Raw genomic sequence first — 23,887 nt, 5'->3', positions numbered from 1 at the left:
TTAAGAAAAATGGCTAGTATTAGAGGTGATGTAGCCCCAATGCAAGGCAGCACCGACTGATCTTAGGAGAGAAATGCTCACCCATTTGGAGTCAGTACAAAAGAAGAAGAAGATAAAAAGAAGGAACATGAGGAGAATGTTATGTAAGTCAATGCCTTTGGGGAGAAGAAGTAGATTCTTATTATGTTAAAGAACGGAAGCTCGAGGTGCACTCAATTAAAGTTAGTAGGCAGGGGGTGCTAGCTAGACACAAGAAGGCCAATGGATTTTTATGTAACACTTAATCCCAAGGCCATGCTCAGGCACAGGAAGCAAACACCATAGAGAATTGCTTCAAGGAGTATAAGGGCAGGGTATGCCCATACATAACCCGATGGACAGACCAAGTAGACATTTCTTTCAAAGTTGATAGCTTTAAAAGCTTTCAAGCTATTATGGAAGGAGCGAGGCAATATGGACCCAAGTTGAAGGCCCATACACCTTATAAGCTCAGGGGGCCTTAATAGAGAAGGAGGTGGATCTACAAGTATCAAAAGACCCATAAAGATGCAGGGGGGAAAGCATGAGGTCACCATCATGACCTCCATGGACCGATGAGAGGGGGAGAAATATAATGAATTTTATGGTGGACTGTCTAATGAGGACAATATTTTTGAGGTCCCATGATGCATCTAAGGAAACACATAATGAAATTTTCATTTTCAGAATAATTGGCAGTTGTATAAGTGAAGTCGGCAAGTAGCACAGCTGCAACTAACTGATATTCACCACACTATTGAGGTGAAGAGACTAAATATTTTTTGTACTCCATGAGTGGCACACTGCGTTGACGGACCTTATGCTTGAGGCAATTGGTAAGTTAAATTGTTGACCGGACAAAACAGAAAGCAAAAACCATAACTAGTATTATGCATAACATGCATAACCACACACAAGTCCTTGCCATGATGGGGAAGTTCACTAAGAAGTTGGGTGAGGCCAAAGTGACAAAAACGACGAGCCAAGGGTCTCTCAACAATGGATTAAAAGCAAGGGGACCAAGCATGAAAAGGAGAAGAAGGTGCAATACTGGTTTTGAGATTCAATTTTGAAATGGGATGGATTATTCCCTCTAGGCATTCAATCCTTTTGTGGAGGTATTGTGCTTAGTGTATGGTTAAAAGGAACTAATCATGGGTTGAGGAAATAATGAGGAAGAGAAAAATAAACTTAGGACATTATACATGAAAAGTGGGATAGGCAGCTAGGTAGCTACATCGGTCCTTGCATGCAGAAGAGTATTTTCTCAGCCCACCAAATTTTTACAGAATATTATATCAATTCAAGGAGTTGGATCATGGATGGATTTCATATGTGCAAACATGACACTCAATCCCAATGTGAACCTTCAAGATCTCATAACATGGAGCTGAATATGTAAAGTTCTTAATGAAGTCACTTGGCATAGATACGACAAGAAGGCAGGGGATTAAACTCCATCTAAGTAATCGCTTTGCTTATACATTCATTTGTGAGTTGAGTACTTTAATTATATAATACTACTACAATCTATGAATTTGCTTTTTAAGAAATGGTATTGCTATGTAATGTGGCTTTATGGTGTTGCACACTTGGGGAAAGAGCCTCACACTTGTAGAGGATAGCCCTTCATGTATTGAACCTCACCTGTAGATCATGAGGCTGCTTCCACAACTTTTAGCACATTGAGTTGATAATTTCTTAACTCTCATTGTGCCTTCCACCCCTAAATTGCTTTTTTTTTTTTTTCAGAATCATGTATTCATGCATTATCCAAGAGGCCCATATGAAAAACAGAAACAGGTTCAAGCGCAAGAGACTTAACGAACTAATATCTCTTCAATATAATCAAGGGTTGAATGAGCACTAGCAAGACGGCATTCATATTGACCACATTGGTGTGAGACAGTGTTTCAAAAAGCGCTAGGCGGCACCTAGGTGGTCGGGAGGTCCAAGCCGCCTAGTGCCTAGGTGGGCGCCCAAAACCTGGGCGGCCCAATAGAAAAATTTTGGTTTTTGGGTTTCCTCTCTCTAAAATAGCCACTAATGGGTTTTAGGTTTCAACTGAACCTACAACCCACAATTTTGGTCTTTTAATATTAAAAAAATGACTCATAAAAACCCTCAAGGAACCGCATTTCTACTCCTGGGTAGGTCGCGGCCCTGGGCAGCCGCCTAGGTGGGTTTAGGCAGGCGCCCAGTGATATCTGCCTAGGCGGCTGCCCAGGCGCTGGGCAGTCCGCTTTTTGAAACACTGGTGTGAGAGACATGGATGATTTTGGTGAGTGATTGGTCAATGCTAGAGAGAATCAGGTCTACCTCATAGAAGGTTTAAATAGGGGCAAATTTTGTGAGGTTGCAAGAACAACATTGGACTTATGCTGGCCACTACATCTTCATACAGGAGGTTGAGGCAATAAAGGAGGAGTGAGTACCATGTCAAGAGGGAGACAACTCAAATGACGATGGCTCGCATCAGATGCAAGGAATGGTGGTGATGGAGTTGGCGATATGCTCACGATGAGATTTTGGACCTTGAAGATAAAACTCAATTTGCAATTTGTTTTGTTGTTTTTTGGACTTGGGAGAGGACTAATAGGGTCTTACAAGACATGTCATTGTTTATAGGTCTACTTAATCTGTAGGGCCTAATCTATCTAGCCTATGGTCCATATCTTCAATGTTGCATGACCAATTGTTATTATCAAAAATTCAAGTTTGTGCAAGTATAGTCTTCTCTATTGCTAATTATGCAAATTTCAAACTCAAGAGCCATGAAATGCACAATACACAAAAGTTGTTTTCTATTTTTTCTTTTAAAAAGAAAACCATAAGCCAGGAGGTTTGACATCAAACCTGAACCCCTTGAAACCTCCAACTCCTCCATCATCCTGTATGGGGCGGCTCATACATGAGGCACCCACCAAGGTGTCCATGGCACTACCTAGGCATCCAGGGCTCTGATGCCTTCCTGAAACACTGATTCAACCACCTGCAAAACCTTGGCTCTCCTCTCCTACCAGATGTATTACGTTGTGAAGAAGAAAGAGTAGAACATCTCTTTCTCCATTGCAAGAGCCTAGCCACCCTGGTCCACTTTTTAAATTTATTCAGTTTAAACATGGGTTGGACCACAATCAATATAATGCCTCTTTCAATACTAGGCATCCCCACCGATTCCACACTTTGGCTGTGGTGCCTTGGCAAGGGATAAGAGAATTTTCCAGAAAAATATCAAGCATTGTCAATTTGGATCCAACCACAACCAAAACCATCAAACTAAACTTTGGTGGGACTTCTAAGAAAAAGTCAAAACACCCAAGCACTGCCATGAACAGAAGTTTTCCAAAATCACCGTTGTAAAATGCTCACGTATTCGTGGCCAGTGGAAACATGTGCTACATATATATATGTATGTATGTATGTATGTATGTATGAATTTATGTAGGTATATATGTATGCAATATACCATCCATATCTTCAAAATCCAACTTTCTCACTTTCAATGTTGGAAAGACACAGAGTGGGAGGTCGCAGAAGCAAGCTACGTTCAAAACAGAGACCTGTAATGGAAATTATTTGCTTATAGATGCTTCAATTGCCTGTGTTCTAAGAGTATCTAAAATGACTGAGCAACTATAGATATATAACTCATAAGGTTCAGTGTTGTTGCCTCAATAGATAAACAGGATTTGCAAATAAAAAGCAGTTAGAATGTTTACTAAGCAAACTTAGACGAAGATAAGCACTTGATATATACTTTCAATGAAATGTTAAGATAAAGCCTAGAATAGGACATGACATACTGGAAAGGTCTTAGTGAAGAAGAACAGATTCTCCAATGATATGAAGTCACCTCCCCTACAAAATGGGAGCAAGCAAACAAATAGAAAAAGAGCATATGATCCACTCATAAAGTGACATACAAATGTCCCTACCTCTCTTCAAAACAACAGAGACATACACATGCCCATAAAAGAATCAGAACCTCGACTATTAAGTTCTTGAATCCAGTTCAATGCTATTACTGCTGTTTCAAAGCTGTTGTTATGGACTGTTCTAAGTTGAAGATGCTATATGAGTGTATATTGATGAAGGGCCCCATCAATTTCAATTTACATGGACTCTCTTTGATAGCAGTGGAAGATTATCACCTTAGATATAAAAATTACGTTGCTAGAAGATTATCTCAATGGCATTGATATTTTTCCCTTTTCCATTGAGACTTGGATACCCCTTCAACATTATGCATCTAGTGACCGACTTTAGTGGATTTTTGCATATGATGCATAATCCTTTCCTTACTATCCAGACCTAAACTTGGGATTTTTTTGCTGAGAATTACCATGCCTCAATAAATCTTTTTGATGACCATATAAATAGAAACCTATTTCCTTTTTCTTGGCACCAGCTAGGAATTGCATACCGCCATTAGCTTGGGTTTGATCATCTATGTTCTCTTTTATTTTAGATATTTTCTTTCTTGAACATTATGTTCTCTTATCACATTTTTCTGTTCAAGGTGTTTATATATGGAATGAACCAATGGAATATGTGACTACCTTCTTTGTAAGTTCGTTATGAAATTAAGCCCATTAAGGCCTTGTTTGGTAACTGAGACAACAAGAGAAAATAACCTATTTTCTCAGTTACCATATTTTCCCTTCTTGGCAATGCGGAAAAGCGTGGAAACGGGGAGGCCCCGCATTTCTCTGTGTTTCCACACTTTTCCCCATTTTTGGGGAAAACTGCAGCGCAAGATGGGCTGCCGATTTCTCAAGAAAATGGAGAAACAAAATGGCCTTTTATTTCTCTAATCTCTCAATATCTCCCCCCTCTCAATCTCTCTTTGCCCAAGCTCTAGCCCGAGCTTTCTCCAGCTTTCACAGATAGGTTACCAAACAAGGGTTCTCAGCTTTCAACCAAAGTTTTCTACTTCTATCTTTTTTCTCAGGCTTCCAGTTTCTTTGAGATTCTCCAAGAAAACAGCTTTTTCAGTTACCAAACATACCTTAAGTTTGTTTTCATTTCCTCAATACTGGTCAATCGTATATACTCACATGTGCTTCCTTTAATTTCGCATGTCAGATTTGTTGGTTAACATAACTGAACATGATTTGATGCCAAAACATGAAATACAAACTCCAAAAGAGAGGAGCATTTGAAGAAATACAGTGTGACAAACAAACAGGTCTCTCTTTTTCACTCTTTGTACCTTTTCTTTTTGCTTATATTGAAGTTTGTCATTCATGTGATTAACATCTTGGCTTCCTAACTTGGGTTTCATGAACAAATCTACACTGGCTAGTAAGTAAATTTAGGAAGATGAGTTTTTCTTTTGCCATTTTTACACTGATCATAGAACTGCATTCAATATATCATTCATACCTTCAAAATCCAACTTTCTCACCTTCAATCTTGGCAAGCAAAGAGTGGGAGGTCGCAGAAGCCAGTTACGTTCAAAAGGAGACCTGCAACGGCAATTATTGCTTTTAAGAGCTCCAATTGCCTGCGTTCTAAGTGTCTATAAAATGACTGAGAAACTATAGATATATAACTCATCAGGTTCAGTGCTGTTGTCTCGTTAGATAAACAGGCTTCGCAAGTTTTTTGCTTCAATTTACACATACAAACAATAAACAGCTCTGAATTATTGAAAAAAAAAAGAAAAAAGATGATCAAAATATATTAAGTTGTTCACAACTCCATTGACCAAAGATAACCTTTTCTTTTAAGCATATCTGCAAAAAAAATCCAAGCAAATATGATTTAAACCAAAAGCACAGCCGTAGAAGTAGAAGAAATACAATTATGTCAAATTGCCCATGATTGAGGGCTTCATTTGTTACTCTTAAAGTAATGAATCAATGTCAGAATAAAACAGTACTGGAGCAGCACGTAAGAATTAAGGATTCTCTCGATACAAGAAGTTTAACACAAGGACACAGGGACTTGTATAGTGATTGATGCAACACAAAACATAGGAAGAACGCAAACTTTCTGTATTATTTGAGTGTACATATCAGTATTGTTTCAGACACTGATTCAATACAAACTGGTTAGCATGGACAGAATACCAACATTAAAATATCTTTGGATTTCAAGTTTCAAAGAGAATTCCAATATGAATTGGATAATTTGGTAATGAACCTATATCTGTCATATGAACTGAAAGAATTCCCAACGCACTATTTATATCTTTCCATTGTGGGTGATTTCCATCTCCAACAACAAACATATGGACCTTATTCTCCAGTTGAATCCAGCTGCACCCAGCAACTTTCTTAATACCCTTCTCTGCCATTAACTTCCTCATAAAACCCACATCCTGCCACCGACCAGCTGCAGCATAAATATTTGCTAGGCATATATATGCTACTGGGTTCTCTGGCATAAGCTCCATTAGTTCATTTACTGCCTTTTCAGCAACCCTAATGTTCCCATGAATTCTACAAGCCCCGAGTAAAGCACCCCAAACTGAATCACCTGGCTTCACACCCATCTCTCTAATGAACCTCAAAGCTTCACCTATTAACCCAGCTCTACCGTAAAGGTCTACCATGCAACCAGAATGCTCTTCTGTGGGAGTTATCTTATATTTCTGTGTCATCATTCTAAAGTAAGCTGAGCCTTCCTCCACTAGGCCACCATGGCTGCAACCAGAGAGAACCCCCACAAAGGTAATTGCATCAGGGTCCACTCCTAGCCTTTTCATTCTCTCAAAAAACTCAATTGCTTCTTTCCCATGACCATGCTGGGCAAATCCGCATATCATAGCATTCCATGACGCTAAGTCTGGTTCTTTTTCCTCTAAAAATACATCATGGGCACTAAGAATATCACCACACTTCCCATACATGTCGATGAGTGCATTAGTCACTGATACATCCAATTCTAGCCCTCTTTTGATAATATAACAATGTGCTTGCTTCCCTTGCTCTAGAGCCACTGCCATAGCACAAGCTCTGAGAATAGCTGATGCAGTATACTCATCCCCCTCCATTCCCATTTGCCTCATCTTAAGAAAGAGATCCAATGCATCCATCGAATGCCCATGACAAACGTACCCCACAATCATGGTAGTCCACGAGATCACACTTTTCTGAGGCATCAGAGAAAATAATCTTTTGGCTTCATTTAGACTAGAGCATTTCAAATAGAGGTCAACAATGGCACATCCCACTATCAAATCGGCTTCAAACCCAGTTTTCAGAGCAAACCCATGAAGTTGGATCCCCGGTTTCAAATCATGGACTGAAGTACCCCTTAAAACACTGGCAAAAGCCGATTGATCAGGTCGATGACCCTCTCGAACCATCCTTGTAAAAACCTCAAACCCCTCTAGACAATCACTGTCCCTTGTGTAGCCAGCAATAACACTAGTCCAAGAAACAACACTCCTCTCAGGCATTTCATCCAAGAATTTATTAGCATCTTCCAAGCAAAAACACTTAACATACATATCAATAACTATATTGCCCAGAAAAACAGAAAATCCAGTTCCAAATTTGATCAAAAGAGCATGAATTTGCCGACCCAAGATCAGAGACATGGTCGCTACGCAAGCACGCAGCATGACTGACAATGCATATTGATCAATAGCAAAACACAACTTCCTCATTTCATTAAACAACCTAAGAGACTCGAAGAAATACCCATTTTGAACATAACCAGAGATCGTAACAGTCCACGTAACACTATTTCTTTCAAGCATTCTATCAAACACTTTTCGGGCATGGTTTAGATCACCACATTTACAGTAAAAAAGTATCAAATTATTATTCAAAACAACATAGTTTTCAATGCCAGATGAAATACATATGCCATGGACTTGCTTTCCACATTTTATATTTCTGAAATGTAGGCATTTTCTTATCAATTGGGATAAAAGTTGGGGGCTTGAAGAGGCCTCTCTAAGGCTTATGGTGGGATGTATGCAAAAAGTATTCTCAATATATTTCTTCTCATTTTCGATTGTTCGAAGGGGAATTTCATCTAGGACTTCAATGGCTGCCTTGGAAAACCAATTGGAAAAAGATCGAACCTTTCTTTGTGGGTTTTTAGAAAGACTAGGAATGGTTTTCCTCAAACAATTAATGGTGAGAAATAGGAGCCTTTTTTTGTAGGTTTTTTAGAGAGAGATAGTAAAGGCTGAAACTTTTTTGGGGTTTAGAAAGAGTTTGAATTGTTTAGACCTGCTCAATCCTTGACTGCGGTTCTGCGGTTTCAAATTCCCGATCTTCTTGATCAATCAGAGTTAAACTGTTTATTATTCCCCCTTCGCCAATCCTTTTGCAGCAAAATCATCCTAAAAGCCACCTTAGGGTTTTTCACTTTGGATTTAGGAGATCTAAGCGCTTCGAATTTTTATTTGAATAGTGAATCCACAAATTATAATGTTAGAAGTCCATGTTTTCGGGTTAAATAGGCTATTATTTAAGGGTGTGGTTTCTTTAAGGCCGAGGCTCTAAAGTCTAAACCATCACGGTAGGGCGTACTTCCACATGGGAAATTTTTATGACTGGTTTGAAATTTTATTTCCATATCTAATTTTAAAGGGAAAAATTTATATAGAGCTTATCAAATTTGAGCCTATCTCAAAAATCTCACTGGAAGAGGTTGTTTTGATGTTCAAATACCTTCAAATTGATCATCTCGACATCAAGAAGCATGGACATGAGAAAAAAATAGATTTCAAGTTTTGGAACTAGTGTATTTTGTAACACATTTTTTTATTATGAATTTTCAAGATTTCCAAGTTTTCATATATATGTCGATCTACACTATTTTTTAAGCTTTAAACTTTATAAATAAATATAAAAATATATTTTAAGGCTATCACAAACATTTCCAATATTGAAACTACATTCTATTTGAAGGTAGGCTCTAATTTGATTGTTTAGAGCCTATGCTCTATACAAACCGCACCCAATTCTAAATTTTAAACTTCAAAAAATAATGTAGATGGAGCATATCTATGAACACTTGGAAATCTTAAAAATTAACGGTCAAAAAATACATTACAATATTCACTATTTCCAATACTTGAAATCTATTTTTTGGTTATGTTCGTACATCTTGAGGTTGAGATGATCAATTTGAATACGTACCAAAAAAAAAATGATCAATTTAAATAATTTATGGCATTGAAACAACTTATTCTAATAAATTTTTGAGGTGCACCTTAATTTGATTGTTTAGATCCTCACACTTATATAAACTTTTTCCAAAATGAGAACCTAAAAATAAGATTCAATGTCGAATTTCATTTAAGATTAACCCTTTTTGCTTCTTTTTCGTGTTGCCATAACGAATTTCATTGAAGATTGACCTTCTTTTTCTTTTTCACGTTGCCATAACGAAACTTACCTTAGCAGGACCCTCTTCTTTTTTTTTTGGGGGGGGGGGGGGGGGGGGGGGTTAAGTGGGAAGACGGCCCTACCCTTTTTTTTTTTTTGTAATTTAATGGGAAATAGCGCTATTCATTTTTTCAAAAGTTTAAGGGCATGTTTGATAACATGAAGTTAGAAAAAGAATAAGGAACTTTACTTATTACTGTTCAGGTTATGTGTTTGATAAAAAACATAAGATAATTTGAGAACTCCCTTTTACTGTTGAAGTTCTCACCTTTTAGGCTTGAGTAAAGTTCTATGGTAAACCATGAAATTCAAAAAGGGAACTTTTTTATTTTGTCCATGAAATATATATATATTATAACATAATATATTATATATTGTATATATTTTTATTATATAATATTATAAATATTTATTATATAAATAATATATATATATATATTAAAAATATATATTTTATACAGTAATATCATATATTATAGTATGTTATAAACATTATATATTTCTATTTAAATTATTATCTATGTAAATATAAATATAAGATATTTACCATATATCTCAAGAGTTATCAAATACAAAAACTATGGACTTCTTAACTTCCCATGGAGGTTATCAAACAATTAACTTCTTAAGTAACTTTTAATTTATAGTTCTTCGGTAACTTCCAATTTCCAATTCTTGCTTCCAGTTATCAAATACGCAAATAGTTACTTTTTTTTAAGGTATTAGTGAGGTGGTGTAACCCCATTTCTTCAGTGGGGAAGACAGTCTCCTATTCATTTTTTTCAAATAGTTTAAGAGTTGTTTTTTTTTAAGATGTTAATGGGGTTATGTCGATGAGAATAGAAACCATAACATGGTGATTATGGTGTGGGGGTGCTACACCACGGCCCCAGTCCCTTTCTTACAAGCCCCACTCTACAAACTTAGACATTTGTTTTCTTTAATAACCTTGTAAATTATTAATCAAAATCTTTATTACTATTGTGAATGAATTATTGGTTCACTCATTAAAGGAATTAAGCAAAATACCTATTATTAATTTTTGTGTATAAAGCATATATATATATATAGGTTTAGTAATTTGTAAAACGAAAGGACAAATTTTTTAAAAGAATAAAGGAAAACACAAGGGGTTGTATACAATGAGACCATTTATCTTTCATATAGTGGAGACCACAATTACTTACAACCATATGATGTGAAATTTGATAGCTTGGATGTGTCACAAAGTTTGAGAAACTTTTTTTTGGACTTTGAGCTTAGTTAATAAAATAATTGTAGTAATTCAATATCACATCTAGTGGCCAAGATTAATTGTGATCACCTTGTACCAAAGGTAAATGGTCTCATTATATACTTTCTCAAAACATAATTGGGGGTTTAATTGTCCCAAATTTTTAAAACAGTCGTGAAAATTGCAGAGAAAGGGTTACAAGTCGTTTTACCAATTTTTTTTTTAATTGGGATGTTTTGACATCCTCAATGATATTGTGAAGGATTGGGAAAAATGTATTGCAATTTTTCTTTTCACGATTGTATACAATGACACTAATTACTTTTGGTATACAGAGGTCATAATTAGTTGCAAGTTACAACTATCCGAAGTGAAATTTGATAGTTTAGGTGTGCCATAAAGTTATCAAAAAATTGCTTTTGAACTTTAAGTTTGGTCAACAAAAAAAATACAGCCACCCAATTTTACATTTAATTGTAAATATTAATTGTGACCCCATTATACCAAAAGGTAAATAATGGTGATATATTAAGGTTAGGCTCTTAATTTGTAGGCCGATGAATGCCCCTCAACTTCCCTAACACACAACATGTGGGTTCCAGGACTCTTACGTGGCCTTCCCGTGCGAATTCCATCCATATTTAGTCCGGATGCCAAATCCTATCAAATTGGATTTCGAAAAGTTTTTGGCGGGTCACGAATTTAAGGTCTTTTCGAATTCCCTCTTCTCCGAAACCTCCTCGCTTTCTTACCGTTCTCTCTCAGTACAGTCTCGGTCCGCCATTTATAGGGTTAGGTTTTCGCTCCAATTTCTCGCTCTCCTTTTGCAAGTTACACTGGGAGGGTGCCCTTTGGAGTTTCCTCTCTTTAATCGCAGAGTTTTTTCTCCTTACTCTAATCTTTTTTTCCGCTGTGTCGAGAAGAACGATCGTCGCCCAGTTTCTCTCTCTAGGGTTTCATCAACTGCCATCCAGTTGTTTAGAAGGACAGGCATTCGAGTTCTCTCTCCATGCCTTCATCCTGTAGCGATTCTCTCTTTATTTTCCATTGCTATTCATTGCTTACTTCCCTGCTCCTAGGGTTTTTTTTTTTTTTTTACTAGCATTGTTACCCTAACCCAAATCACCACTATTGCATGCTCGCACTTCTGTTTGCTGTTTCATCTCCAGGTTTCTCTCGGTACCATATATTTTCTGTACATTTGTTCCGTTTTCAATTTTCTCTAGGTTTGATCTTCCTATAAATTTTAAATAAAATGGCTGTTAATCTTACTGTGAATTCCATACCCCAAATCTGCGATGGTCATGATGAGGGGTTCAAGCCAGTTGTTCAGATTGTGGACCTAAGATCAGTTGGCTCTGATAAAACAACTGCTGATCGATTTCGCATGGTGGTCTCTGATGGCGTTCATGGACAACAAGCTATGCTTGCTACCCAAATGAATGATTTTGTGAAGAATGGGACGTTGCAGAAGGGTTCGATCATTCAATTAAATGAATTTATCTGCAATACTATTCAGAATCGCAAGTGAGTACTTGATCGTTTGTTTTACATTTTGGGGGTTTCTTTGTTGTTTAATGGATTGATTTTGAGGAGGTTTCATGTTTTTTGCATGTCTCCTTAGTGAGGTTTAGTGGATGGATGTCCTCAGTTCTAGTTGGTTAGATTTGGTTATTCTTAATTTGGAAGTGACTATCCAAGTATTTATCTATTTTCCATTTGGGCATTTCTTTGCTTAATGGTTTTGGTTTTGACCAGATTGTATGTATCCCATGTTTAATTATTAGTTAGATCTTCCTAGTTTAATTTGTTACACTCGGTGGCTCTAAATCTCAAAGTGGGTATATATCTTATTTTTATGACGATCGTTAATTAATTTTGTTCATGAGAAAAACATAATTAATTGAGTTATTCATAGAAATTTGTATCCCATTGAGTGCATAATCAGATTAGGAAAGTATTGTTTTGCTCCCAGTGCTCTGTGTAAGAAGTTTCCGACCCCAATTAGTTGGGAAAAAGCTTTGATGATGATGATGATGACGACGATGATGATGATGATGATGATGATGATGATGATGATGATGATGATAATGATCTGTGTAAGAAGCTTGTTTATGAAAATATGCACCTTACATTAATGTTAGCCTAAAGACTCTTCAATTACTAACATGTGATCGCTTAATATAGATGTGATGGAAGGCTTCGTAGAGGGGTTGAGGCACATGGCACTTTACACTGTTGCCATCAAATTACCCTGTACAATTTTTTGTGGGACCTATACGCATAGTTTTTGTTTATCTTGGTTTCTTTGTCAGTCTATTATCATATTGCAGTCAGGGATTCTCTTGAAGTCTCCAAAATAAGATTTTTTTTGTGTTGCACCTAAAACATTGCAACCTTTTATTGACATGCTTGAAAAAGGTACAATATTTGCATACTACTGTGAAAATTTCATAAGATTAGCCATGTTTCTTTGACTAGTTCAATTCTGGTTGGGCAACTGATTTCTTTGGGAACTCATCCTCGTTGGCACCGGCCAATGTCTGCATCTCTTGTGCATCAGAGCATTTGTCAAAATTTTTCCCCAATAGAGCATTGGCTTTGTCATGCACACAAGCAAACTGTCCTCGACGAACATATAACCTCCTATATACCATGCCCTTTGTGCTTCTTAACTTTGTAATTTTATCAAGTTCAGGGATTCCTGTCAATGGCTTTTATTTATTACATGGCAGTGAAGCGCTTTTGCTATTCCTTCCCAATGGAGATCATTTTCACTAGTCTTCGTATATGTTGAAGAAGTATTACTTTTTCAGATTGTCTTTGTTTACTTTTAGTTGTTAGTTTCAGGCACCTGTGTAAAAGCAAACAGTCCACTGGTTGTTCTTCTCCTTAATGCCAACTTCAAAGTGATTGTATAACATGCTATTGGTCTTGCTATTCTTGGACCATGAACCTTACTTTGAGATCATCACATCTTTCTCTGTCAATCTTTCTTTATTTGTCATTGACTTGCAGTCATATGTTCTTCTAGGTCAATAATGATAGGATTTTTCATGAAGTGACAATCTTTTCTTGCTTTACCATTAGGAAATAAATTCTGGTGCGGTAGTTATGAGCTCACACTCGATCATATGAAGATCGAGAGCTTTTTTATATTGGACTGGGGTGGAGGAGTTCCAAAGGAACCTCAGTCACCTTGTTTATTTCACAGCCATTATTGTTTCGTACAAAAGTGGAAAACCTTTGATCAAAGGCCTAGGTAAAGAAATACATAGAGACAAAGAAAGCAACATGAATGAAGCAACCATGCAACTAAGTAAACAAACACAAATAGAGCTACTTCTTTGTTAAGTTATCTGAATTGGAATAAACTTAATGCAACACAACCTCAATCTCTCTCTTGCTTTGTGCAAATTTTGTTATGGCAAGGCTTTGAGATGATTTGGAAGAGTCTCGGGCCTTTTCTCTCTCTCTCTCTCTTCATTGTTCAGATTGGCGTGAAGTGTGGCATTAATACCTATTTGGTGTTTTCTGTACTAGATAATCATGTGTTAACAGCATCGAAAATCTTCAACCGCACAGTCCTTGATTCAATGGTGTTTCCCTTTTGGAGAAGCATTGAAGGATAATTTATTGGCTTGGGCTTATCCAATATCAACTAACTGGATTTTAGAATTCAAATTTGAAATTTGAAATGTCACAGTGGTTAGGTGGCTCCTCTCTACTTTCAATCAAAACATTGGTATCTAGACTACAGCAATTCTGAGTGCTGAATCACCATAAACTCTTCACGTGATCATAAACATCTTATGTGGATTCTTATGCATGATTTCCTTAGTTGCTTGGTGCTGAAAATCATGATAGTTAGACCTGCTCAATCCTTGACTGCGGTTTTACCATTTCAGTCACTTCATATTCGTGATCTCCTTGATCTTGTTCCTTGACCTCATTTATGTGCTTTAGGCAAGACTTGCACTGGCTTGAATGGGCTTAAAGTTACTCTCCTGTTTAAACGTCTATGGGTTGGTTCAATCAAAGTTGAACTGTTCATTACTCCGACATTCGTCAATCCTTTTGCAACCTGGATAATCACACCTCAAAGTCATCATTGATCATCCTAGGATCTTTCAAAGTACTTTTGAGCTGCTTTGACTAGGTCTTGAGTTTGAAGCCCGGTTGTTTAAGCCTGATTCTGACTAAATTGCAGCAAACCCAACGACTTATTTAAGATTTTGATTCAAAATACATCCAAACAAAAATGACACCTCCAATTCTTGTCATAACTTCCTCAGATGACCCCGATCAAAAACCTGAAACCACTTTTGGGTTTTCACTTTGGATTTAGGATATCTAAGCTCTTAAAAGTCGTAGATGAGTAGTGAATCTAAAATTGTAATATTAAAATCCACGTTTTGGGTGAAATAAGCCTATTATTGGTTGAAGAAGTTAGAAAGAAGCTTCGTTATTGAATTTCATTTAAGATCAACCACCTGTTATGAAGAAATTGCAAGTTTATGAAATTGATTGGAGTCTAGGTCGTAGTCTTCAATCTCCTATTCGTCAAATTTTATTTTATTTTCTCAAATCTGATCTATCTAGTGGATAGATCACCGCAAAAATCAGTAAGCGGATGATATTTGAGCTCAAATTGGGTGCTTTGTAGGCTATATGCTGCACAATGGTGAAAGAAAGGGGGGAAAAAGCTCTCTAGAGGCTATAGGGTCAAGCAAGTCTCCAAAATTATTTGCTTGAGTTCTGTATGTTTGTCCAAGTAACTCGGGCGAGTTTGAGTCAGACTCACCAAGTTGGAAAATGTTGCTTTATATAGTATGTTGTTTCATTTGATCTCGGAAAATCATTGAAGAATTTGATGTGGGGCTAGCCAAGAAAAAGAAGGTAGAATTTGATGCGAGGTGTGCTGTATTCGTATTAAGGATTGCTTTATTATATTACTCTCAAAAGGGATTTCTTATACAATATTGTGATTTTTAATTTTCTGAAAATAAACTTTACTATTCATTTTCATGCCTTTTTTGTTTAAAGTATCAAACTTGGTATAGTGGCTGTTTGGCCATCTATAATGGCTGTTGTATTGAATAAGATGGTTGCTGGTTGGTTGTCCATTAAACCCACCTGATACCATCAGAGATCATAATGGGTGGGTTCTGTCACTGAGATACTGATCATTACCTGAACAGAAAATTTGGCTTCCCAGACATTTTCGAAATTTACTCTGCATGGGATTGCCTCAAAAGACATCGCAGGACCTGTTGATTGGGTGGTTTGAAAAGCTCTCAGATCCTTGTGAAGTTAATATCTCTTTATGGGGTCATGTCATGATAAGCATCATCATTGCCCAGCAGCATGGTTTATTTGATTCACCCTTCTGGAACGGATCTCACTTATGGGGAATTTGCATAGACTGCTTAGTGCGCATATCTAGAGATAGGGTTGGGATGACTATTGGTTTCAGTTAGTCTTTAGGCCATAAATCTCAAGTGGTTTGGATTTTGAGTTTTAGAAAGTTAAGTGGACTTAATAAGAATCCTTTTGCAAACCTGTGATGTGGCATTGGAGATTTGTGGATAACTTGGGAAGTTCACGGTGTTGGTTTGTTGTAGGAGGACATATTGTTGATACTTAGGGCCATCAGATTGAGAGGAGTAATTATTGATTTGGTGCATGAACGGTAACCAATCAGATAAGTGATAGAGAGTGGATAGTCAGAAGGTTGCTGGATATAGGGAAGTGTAGTAAATTTAGATTCCAAGGTCAAAGCTCATTCCTATTAATGTTAGCGGTATGCAGCAATGTTCAAGCTGTTGATTGTTTTGTCTCTGAGAAAGCCATTGGGCAGATGTAGGTTGTCTTGGGTATAGTGAGGATTTGAAAGTGATGCAGTTAAAGATGAAAAAGTGAGCTGCCTGGCCGCCTTGGTGGCCTGGCTGACAATCCGCCTAGGCATACCCTAGGCTGTGTATTTTTTTTTTCTTGGGGTGGGTGGTTGGGGTGTTCTTGACGGGCATGCCCAAGGAACCCATGTAAGGCGGCACCTTGACAACCCTTGGCTGAGGGTAGAAATAGCCCTTGGCCGAGGGTTATTTTTTTTTTTTTGTTATTTCCCAAGATCGAATTTTTTTGTAACTGTTTCAATATCTCTTGAAATTGAAAGATATTGTCCCTGATTATTTTTGGAGCTTGGAGTGGTTGCAAAAGAGGACTTTTGGCAACCAAGAGTCAGATTTCAGCCGATATTGATTTCATTTTGAGGTTAGTGTATGACAATATTTTAATTAGGGTTTTCTTTTTAATAAACTGTATTATGATCTGTTGTTTCTTTTTGTTTTTTTTACATTGGGAGGTCCAATTAGATTGAAAAGAGACATTAATCTTATGGTAAATTGATACTACTTGTGACTTTTAGTTTGGGTAAGCAATTCAATAGAAAAAGTCCATTGCCCCCAAACCAAATATTTGTCATCCAGTAAACTACTTTTGTTAGTTTATGCAATTTGAGTTGTGAGTTTTTGACCTTTGTTTTTTTTGTTAGTTGTCTGTTGTGAGATGTATAAGTGTAGTGGAAAATTAATATTTGCTAGTTAGGCCTAGTAATTTTCATACTTTTAATGTTACTTTTAGCTATTCCATTCATAGTTCAAAGCAATTTTGTCAGATTCGTTTCGGAGTCTTCTTTGGTTATGTGAGACAAATGAAGCAATTCGGTGCTTCGGCCGATTCAGGGGAAAACTTTTATATATGAAATGTATACAAATAAAACAATACTTTTGTATGGCTATTTCTTTGCTGCTCGAAGCATACCCGAAGCAAACCCAAAGCGGTCCAAATCTGATCGAAGCGGCAGCACTAGGCTTCGCTTTTCTTCGGTTTATACCTAAAATCCGAAGGCTTCGCCCTCTTTGGCCAAAGCGATGCGAATTTGATCTGTAATTCTGTACAATATTATATACAAAAACTATAAAACAATCTTTATAACACAAAAAAAAGATATCTGATACACAAAAACATGGGGGTTCCACTAACCCGCAAGGTCTATGCAGGCTGCCCAGGTATCTGGGCACCTGCTTAGGCAGCCGCCTCTGCCTTTTTGAACGTCGGATGTGGTGGATTTATCGCTGAGGCTTATAGGGTTGTCAGAGTGGTTATTTACCCCCATGCTGGGGATGTATGGATAAGGACCTGGTTTGTTAATTCAATTTGAAATCTTTGCATTTGTCAGCACACACAGGTAATGCTGCTATTCAGATAGGCAATAGTGAGATAGTCATAGCCACAAGCTTATGTTAGTGGCATTCAGCTGTGTGGTAATTAGAGATTGGTTCTCACTGGCAGTTATTTCCACAATTGTGGTTGCATTAAAGTTGTCACTTACGGTTTTCAGATAGGTAATAGTGAGATACTCATGTCCCCAAGCCTATGTTACTGGTGTTCAGCTGTTTGGTAATTAGAGATTGGTTTTCACTGGCAGTTATTTCCACAATGGTGGTTGCATTAAAGTTGTCACTTACAGTAATATTGGAACACTGTTTTTTGCTCTATGATTTTGTTACAGTTTTTGGAATTATTTCCAATGTATTATGGTGATCATTTTGCTGTAGTTTGAGATCCTGGATGTAGTACCTGAGGGTGGTTAGCAGGCCCACTTCTCAATGGGGAGATGCCATATTATATTGAGGTGACTTCAATCTCTTTTCTACTAATAACCATGTTCCTGCTGTTGTCAGACTCTCTGATGGCTGCTAAAAGATGGTTTTGATTAGGTGAAGGTTTTTGTGGGTTGGGCTAGCATGGTGGACCGCGTGGAGTTGGAGACCAGGGTGCTCCTTAGTTGTCTTAGAGTTTTGGCGCCCCTTTGCTGGACTTTGGCTGTAGTGGAGGTGTCCGAGCATGATCAAATGGTTTAGCGGGTTACACCATTCGCATGATGGATTATTTATTTACTAGAGGCTGATTTAGAAATTTCTTTCTTTCTATCTTTGTTTTTAGTTTAGGTGTCCATTGGCGGGGAAGGAAACCCTTATATGTGGCTGATAATGGGGTTGTCTTTACATGTGAAGCCTGTGTCCCACACTTTTTTATTTTACTGTTTCTTACAAATCGATCTTTGTATATATTTTATAGTGACAATTGTTACAAGAAAAATGTCATTGAGAATATTTTCCTTTTATTGGCTTTTTACGATGGTTCCATTATGAATAAGGAAAAGTATTTGGAATTTTATTTTATTTTTCTTTGTTCTGATGCTACATTCCCAAAAGAAAAGGTTGATGCAATTTTCACCAGTGCTGAGTCATATCCAGATTGATAGTTGATGTTTGCATCAGGATTATCTGGAATCTGGATTGCAATCTTGGTTGCTCACACTAATGTGATCCATGTAAATTGCAGTCGTTTTCACTGGTTGGTTTATCACATTGTCTGCTTAATGACCTTTTGCCTCATTGTCTTTGGCAAGGAGTACTAAACTGGTTTGATTATTAAGTACTAAACTGCTTTGATTATTAATATTATTATTTTCTTGTGCATGGTTTTCCATTTATTGGACACCTTTGTAATTTCTTGGTAAATGATGTTGTTTTGGGTGGTTATATTTACTCTATTCTTTTCATAATATATACATATCCTCCTTGCCCTTTTCAGGATCATCATCATATTGAACATGGAAGTCGTCCTTACAGACTGCGAAGTAGTTGGGAATCCAAGACCTTATGTATCCACAAACCCTTCTGCTCCTGAGCAGGGAAGTGGTCCTTCAACGCCTGGAAGTGGTCCTCCCATGTCTGTTCAGTCATCTTCCATGCCTCAGCAGAGACCCCTAATGATGGAAAACCCTCAAGTTGGAGCTGGTTCATATAATAATCCTCGACCTCCATCAGGGCCAAACATCAATAGAGGACCTCCCATGAATGTAACACCAGAACCAGGTTTTAGGCAGTCTGGGTCAGAGTCATTAGCTAGAGGCTACAATAATTCACCATCACCCAACATGGTCGGTTACAACCAAAACTCTATGCGTCCTCAAACGAACACATTCCGGCCTCCTATGGGCCAGCAAAGTTATAATCAACCTCCCCCAATGTATGTGAACAGAGGGCCCATAGCCAAGAATGAAGCCCCGACAAGGATAATCCCCATTGCAGCTCTGAATCCTTACCAAGGGAGATGGACTATTAAGGCTAGGGTTACGGCCAAAGGTGATCTTAGGCGTTATAACAACCCTAGGGGGGAGGGGAAGGTCTTTTCCTTTGATCTCCTTGATTCAGAAGGTGGAGAAATTCGCATAACTTGCTTTAATGCAGTAGCTGACCAGTTCTATGACAGGCTTGAGGTCGGAAAGGTGTACTTGGTATCGAAAGGGAGCTTGAAGCCAGCTCAAAGGAACTTCAATCACCTCAATAACGAGTGGGAAATCTTCCTTGAGTCCACCTCTACAATAGAACCTTGCATGGAGGAGGACCCCTCTATTCCGAGGCAGCAATTCAACTTCAGGCCCATCAATGAGATAGAGCACATGGAGAGCAACTCTATGGTCGATCTGATAGGAATTGTATCATCCATTAATCCTTCAGCCACTATAATGAGAAAGAATGGTACTGAGACTCAAAAAAGGACACTTCAACTCAAAGACATGTCAGGTCGAGGGGTCGAGGTGACCTTATGGGGAAACTTCTGCAATAATGAAGGCCAACATCTCCAAGATATGTGTGATTCTGGGGTCTTTCCTGTATTGGCAGTGAAGGCTGGTAGGGTGAATGATTTTAGTGGGAAATCGGTGGGCACGATCTCTACAAGCCAGTTGTTTATAAACCCTGATTTCCCTGAGGCACAACAGTTAAGAGAATGGTTTGATAGAGATGGAAAGAGCATGCCTTTCCCCTCTATATCCCGAGATTCATATAATACATCTAGGGCTGATAGTCGAAAAACTGTGGCCCAAATCAAGGATGAGGGGCTTGGAAGGTCGGAAAAGCCAGATTGGATCACTGTAAAGGCCATTATCTCCTTCATCAAGGTGGATAACTTCTGCTATACTGCTTGCCCCCTTATGGTTGGGGATAGGCAATGCAACAAGAAGGTGAACAACAATGGCGATGGCACTTGGCACTGTGATAGGTGTGAGCAAACCTTCCCTGAATGTGACTACAGGTACCTCCTTCAGGCCCAAATACAGGACCACACTGGGTTAACTTGGGTAACTGCATTCCAAGAGTCCGGAGAAGAACTCATGGGTATTTCCGCAAAGGATTTATACTTTCTAAAATATGAAGAACAAGATGATGTGAAATTTGCAGATATACTCAGGAATGTGGTGTTTAATGAGTATATGTTCAAGCTGAAAGTCAAGGAGGAGATTTACAGTGATGAGCAGCGTGTTAAATCCACCATAGTTAAGGTTGAAAAGTTGAATTTTTCATCGGAGTGCAAGTATCTGGTTGAGATGTTAGAGAAGGAGAAGCTCTCAGCTGGGGGCCCTCCTGGTGTGTCAGGGGTGGGAACCAGCATGGGCAGCATTCATTCTGGTGGAAGTGGGTATAGCCTTGGAACTAATATAGCCGGTCAGAATGTTAAAATTGAGAATGGCAATGGGGTTCAGTATGTTAAAAGGGAAAGTAGCAGTGGGGGTCAGTTGGCTAACATGGGATATAACAGTGGGAGTAATTCTATGAACTCTAACAACATGGGTTTCAACAGTGGGGCTGCTTCGATGAACTCTAACATGGGTTTCAACAGTGGAACTGCTTCGATGAACTCTAACATGGGTTTCAACAATGGGAATGCTTCTATGAGCTCAAACAACATGGGTTTCAACGGTGGGAATGCTTCATTGAATTGTTACAAGTGTGGAGGTGTTGGGCATAACTCCGTGAATTGCCCTAGGAATAGGCTTTCAAATTCTGAACAAAGTTTTGGGGGCTCTTCTGACCAATGCTTCAAGTGTAAGCAAAGTGGCCACTGGGCAAAAGACTGTCCGGGAGTTGGTGGGGGTTCCTATGGGAACACGGGCTCAATGGGTGGTTATGGAATGAGGGTTAACAGTTATGGTGGTGGTCATTGAATAAGCCCTGAAACAGGAGACGGTGGTGTCCATCTGAAGCCTGGTTCTGAAGAAGAGCATTTAGTTTCTAGAGCTTTGCTTTCTTTTGCTGTCAGGTCATCCCTTTAGACTTATTGTACAGAAACGCTCTTGAGTTACTTGGCGCATGGTAAGTTCCATAGGTGACCATTTTGTTTGTCTTTTGTTTTTTTGTAATATATATTTTGTTTTGATAAATGGTGGGAAGTTGTGCATTCTTTTCTCAAAAAGTATTGGTGAGTCGGCTGACTCACCTATTCTTGTGCGATCTCCCTTCGAAATATATATCAAAGATGTATCTTCAATCCAAAAATTTAAGGTTCAATAATGTCAACTATGACAATGATCTAAATTTGAAATTTTTTTTTTTGAAAAATATAAATATTATTTTTTGAATTCTTTTTTCCAGCGTCTATTTTGATTTTTGGTGGATGGAACATTTTTTTGACATCCATGTTATAGATGGACATTTGATAGACAAGGTATAGCACTGTAATAATTGAGTCGGCTGAGTCACCAAAACCATGTCCATGTGTAAAACATATACATATCATGAGAAAGGAAAGCCTTATGCAACACCCATTGGCCGGCCAAAATGAACAATGTTTTTGCATATGGGCTTGTCGCTGTTACATTTTTTTGGATGACGGGGAAAAATCGACCGCCACAAACATATTATGTCCGTTACCATTGAACTTTCATGTTAAAATCAAGAGCCGTTACAGGCTGAAATCACTTTACATTTTTGCCAGTGTTTTTTAAGAGTTTTCAAGAAATATATTTAGATATGTAATTTGCAGTGTTTTTTTATTATGAGTTAAAAGAGGAAAATGAGAAGAAATCACAAAAGATGAAAAATGAGAAGAAATTTTGTTTGTTTTATTACCCTTCTAGTTGTCTTACATTTAACCAAACAATGAGAGAAGTCAGAAATAAATCTTGAAATTGGTCATATATTATTTCTAGATATCATATTTGTCTCTCTTTATACGTCGTACCATTTCATGATCTCATACTTATATGTTTGTCTTTCTTTATCCGTTTAATTGGTCGTATATTATTTCGTGATCTTATATTCATTTCTTTATCGTCTTTTCTTTATGAATTGATTCGTTTCATTTTGGAGAACTATCCTGAGGGCATCTCAATATAAGAGATTCTGAAAGAGCTATTTGGGTTGGTTTTTTGGATGAGTTAGATAAAGAGGAAAATTCGTAGAAAAAGGTTTTTTGGATCAGAACTGATGAAGCGAAAACATTATAAAAATATTAAATTTATGAAAAATGAGACATTATTGTCTTAGATCATCAAAAGCTGGGGAAATTTTTTTGCTGATTTTGGATCCGGGAACTGATAGGTAGGGGTGGTAATGGACCTAGACCTGGACCTGACCCAGGACCCGAGGGGTGGACCTGATCAGGGTCCGGGTATGGGTCCAAAAATTGGACCCAATGGGTGTCGGGTCTAAATTATGAAATATATTAAAATATAATTAAATACATAGAGATTTTAATTTTTAGGTTGGGTTTGAACAGATCCTATTGGGTCTGGGTTGGCCCGGACCCGGACTCCTTCCCAGTGGTAGGGCTTGACTTGATTTGTAGTTGGAACAAAGAACTGGTCCAATTCCCATTGACTTGTCCATTTGTCAAGGAACCTTGCCCTTGCTATTTTATTTAGTTTTATTATATTTTAATTTTTTTGTTTTAAATTTGAATTATTGCTTCAATTATTTTTGGGATTGATCCCACACGAGAATCTGTCTGGTTTGTCGATCTGGACCAGATTTTCAAAAGGCGAGTGTACCTTCAGGCAATCTGGTTGAACATAGTGAAATTTGAACCAAGAAAAGGGTAAAAAAAAAAAAAAAAGATTTTAGTTTGATTTAAATTGTACGGTCTTTCAAAATCAAATAATTTGTCCAAATTTTTGATTTAATATATAAGATAACACTTTTTTCTTTGTGAAAAAGATCCTTTATTTCTGCGATCTTTTGTTATATTTATGGAATCATTTGATAAACATTAAAATATAGAGATTTTCCAACCCTTAAAAAGTGGCGATTCAATTTAATAAAAAAACTGAGAAAGGTTGTTTTAATGTGAAAAACCGTCGAATTGATCATCTCGACATGGAGATGTTTATGAAAAAAAGAAAAAAAAAAATTTGAGTCCCAAAAAT

The 23,887-nt window shown here is 37.6% G+C and overlaps 2 protein-coding genes and 1 pseudogene across 16 annotated transcripts in view; 1 reads left to right on the top strand and 2 right to left on the bottom strand.

Annotated features, from left to right (window-relative positions):
• Positions 1–8,315, bottom strand: part of LOC18443941 (tRNA-splicing endonuclease subunit) — a 29,939-nt gene extending 21,624 nt beyond the window's left edge. For 4 of the 14 annotated variants that reach the window (XM_006854121.4, XM_088860863.1, XM_020673320.2 and 1 more), the window contains exons 1-2: positions 8,214–8,315; positions 5,429–5,489 (exon numbers count right to left, since the gene is read on the bottom strand). The gene's annotated coding sequence lies outside the window, so the exon portion shown is untranslated. Of the gene's footprint in view, positions 1–3,824; positions 3,880–5,406; positions 5,490–8,213 lie in introns of all 14 variants that reach the window. The other 10 variants (XM_020673315.2, XM_088860864.1, XM_088860861.1 and 7 more) reach the window with 4 other exon arrangements.
• On the bottom strand, positions 6,000–8,097 carry LOC105421393 (pentatricopeptide repeat-containing protein At3g02330, mitochondrial pseudogene; annotated as a pseudogene). Its single transcript, XR_016051295.1, has one exon. The product of XR_016051295.1 is annotated as a pentatricopeptide repeat-containing protein At3g02330, mitochondrial pseudogene (transcript).
• Positions 8,316–11,261: 2,946 nt separating the features above from the next.
• Positions 11,262–22,019, top strand: LOC18443944 (replication protein A 70 kDa DNA-binding subunit A). The gene is made up of 2 exons (XM_006854124.4): positions 11,262–12,138; positions 19,273–22,019. The coding sequence occupies exons 1-2, from the start codon at positions 11,867–11,869 to the stop codon at positions 21,686–21,688; spliced, it is 2,688 nt and encodes an 895-aa protein (XP_006854186.2). The 5' UTR covers positions 11,262–11,866; the 3' UTR covers positions 21,689–22,019.
• The last annotated feature ends 1,868 nt before the right edge of the window (positions 22,020–23,887 follow it).

Source organism: Amborella trichopoda, chromosome 3 (assembly GCF_054954075.1).
Source record: "Amborella trichopoda isolate Santa Cruz 75 chromosome 3, AtrichopodaSantaCruz75HAP2 v2.0, whole genome shotgun sequence".
Lineage (NCBI taxonomy): Eukaryota > Viridiplantae > Streptophyta > Magnoliopsida > Amborellales > Amborellaceae > Amborella > Amborella trichopoda.
Note: the sequence above shows the minus strand (reverse complement) of the source record. Positions and strands in the feature narration are given on the sequence as shown.

Coding starts and splice junctions, on each gene's coding strand:
- LOC18443944 (XM_006854124.4), top strand. CDS start 11,867: ATGGCTGTTAATCTTACTGTGAATTCCATACCCCAAATCTGCGATGGT. Junction 12,139..19,272: donor AATACTATTCAGAATCGCAA/GTGAGTACTTGA, acceptor TGCCCTTTTCAG/GATCATCATCATATTGAACA.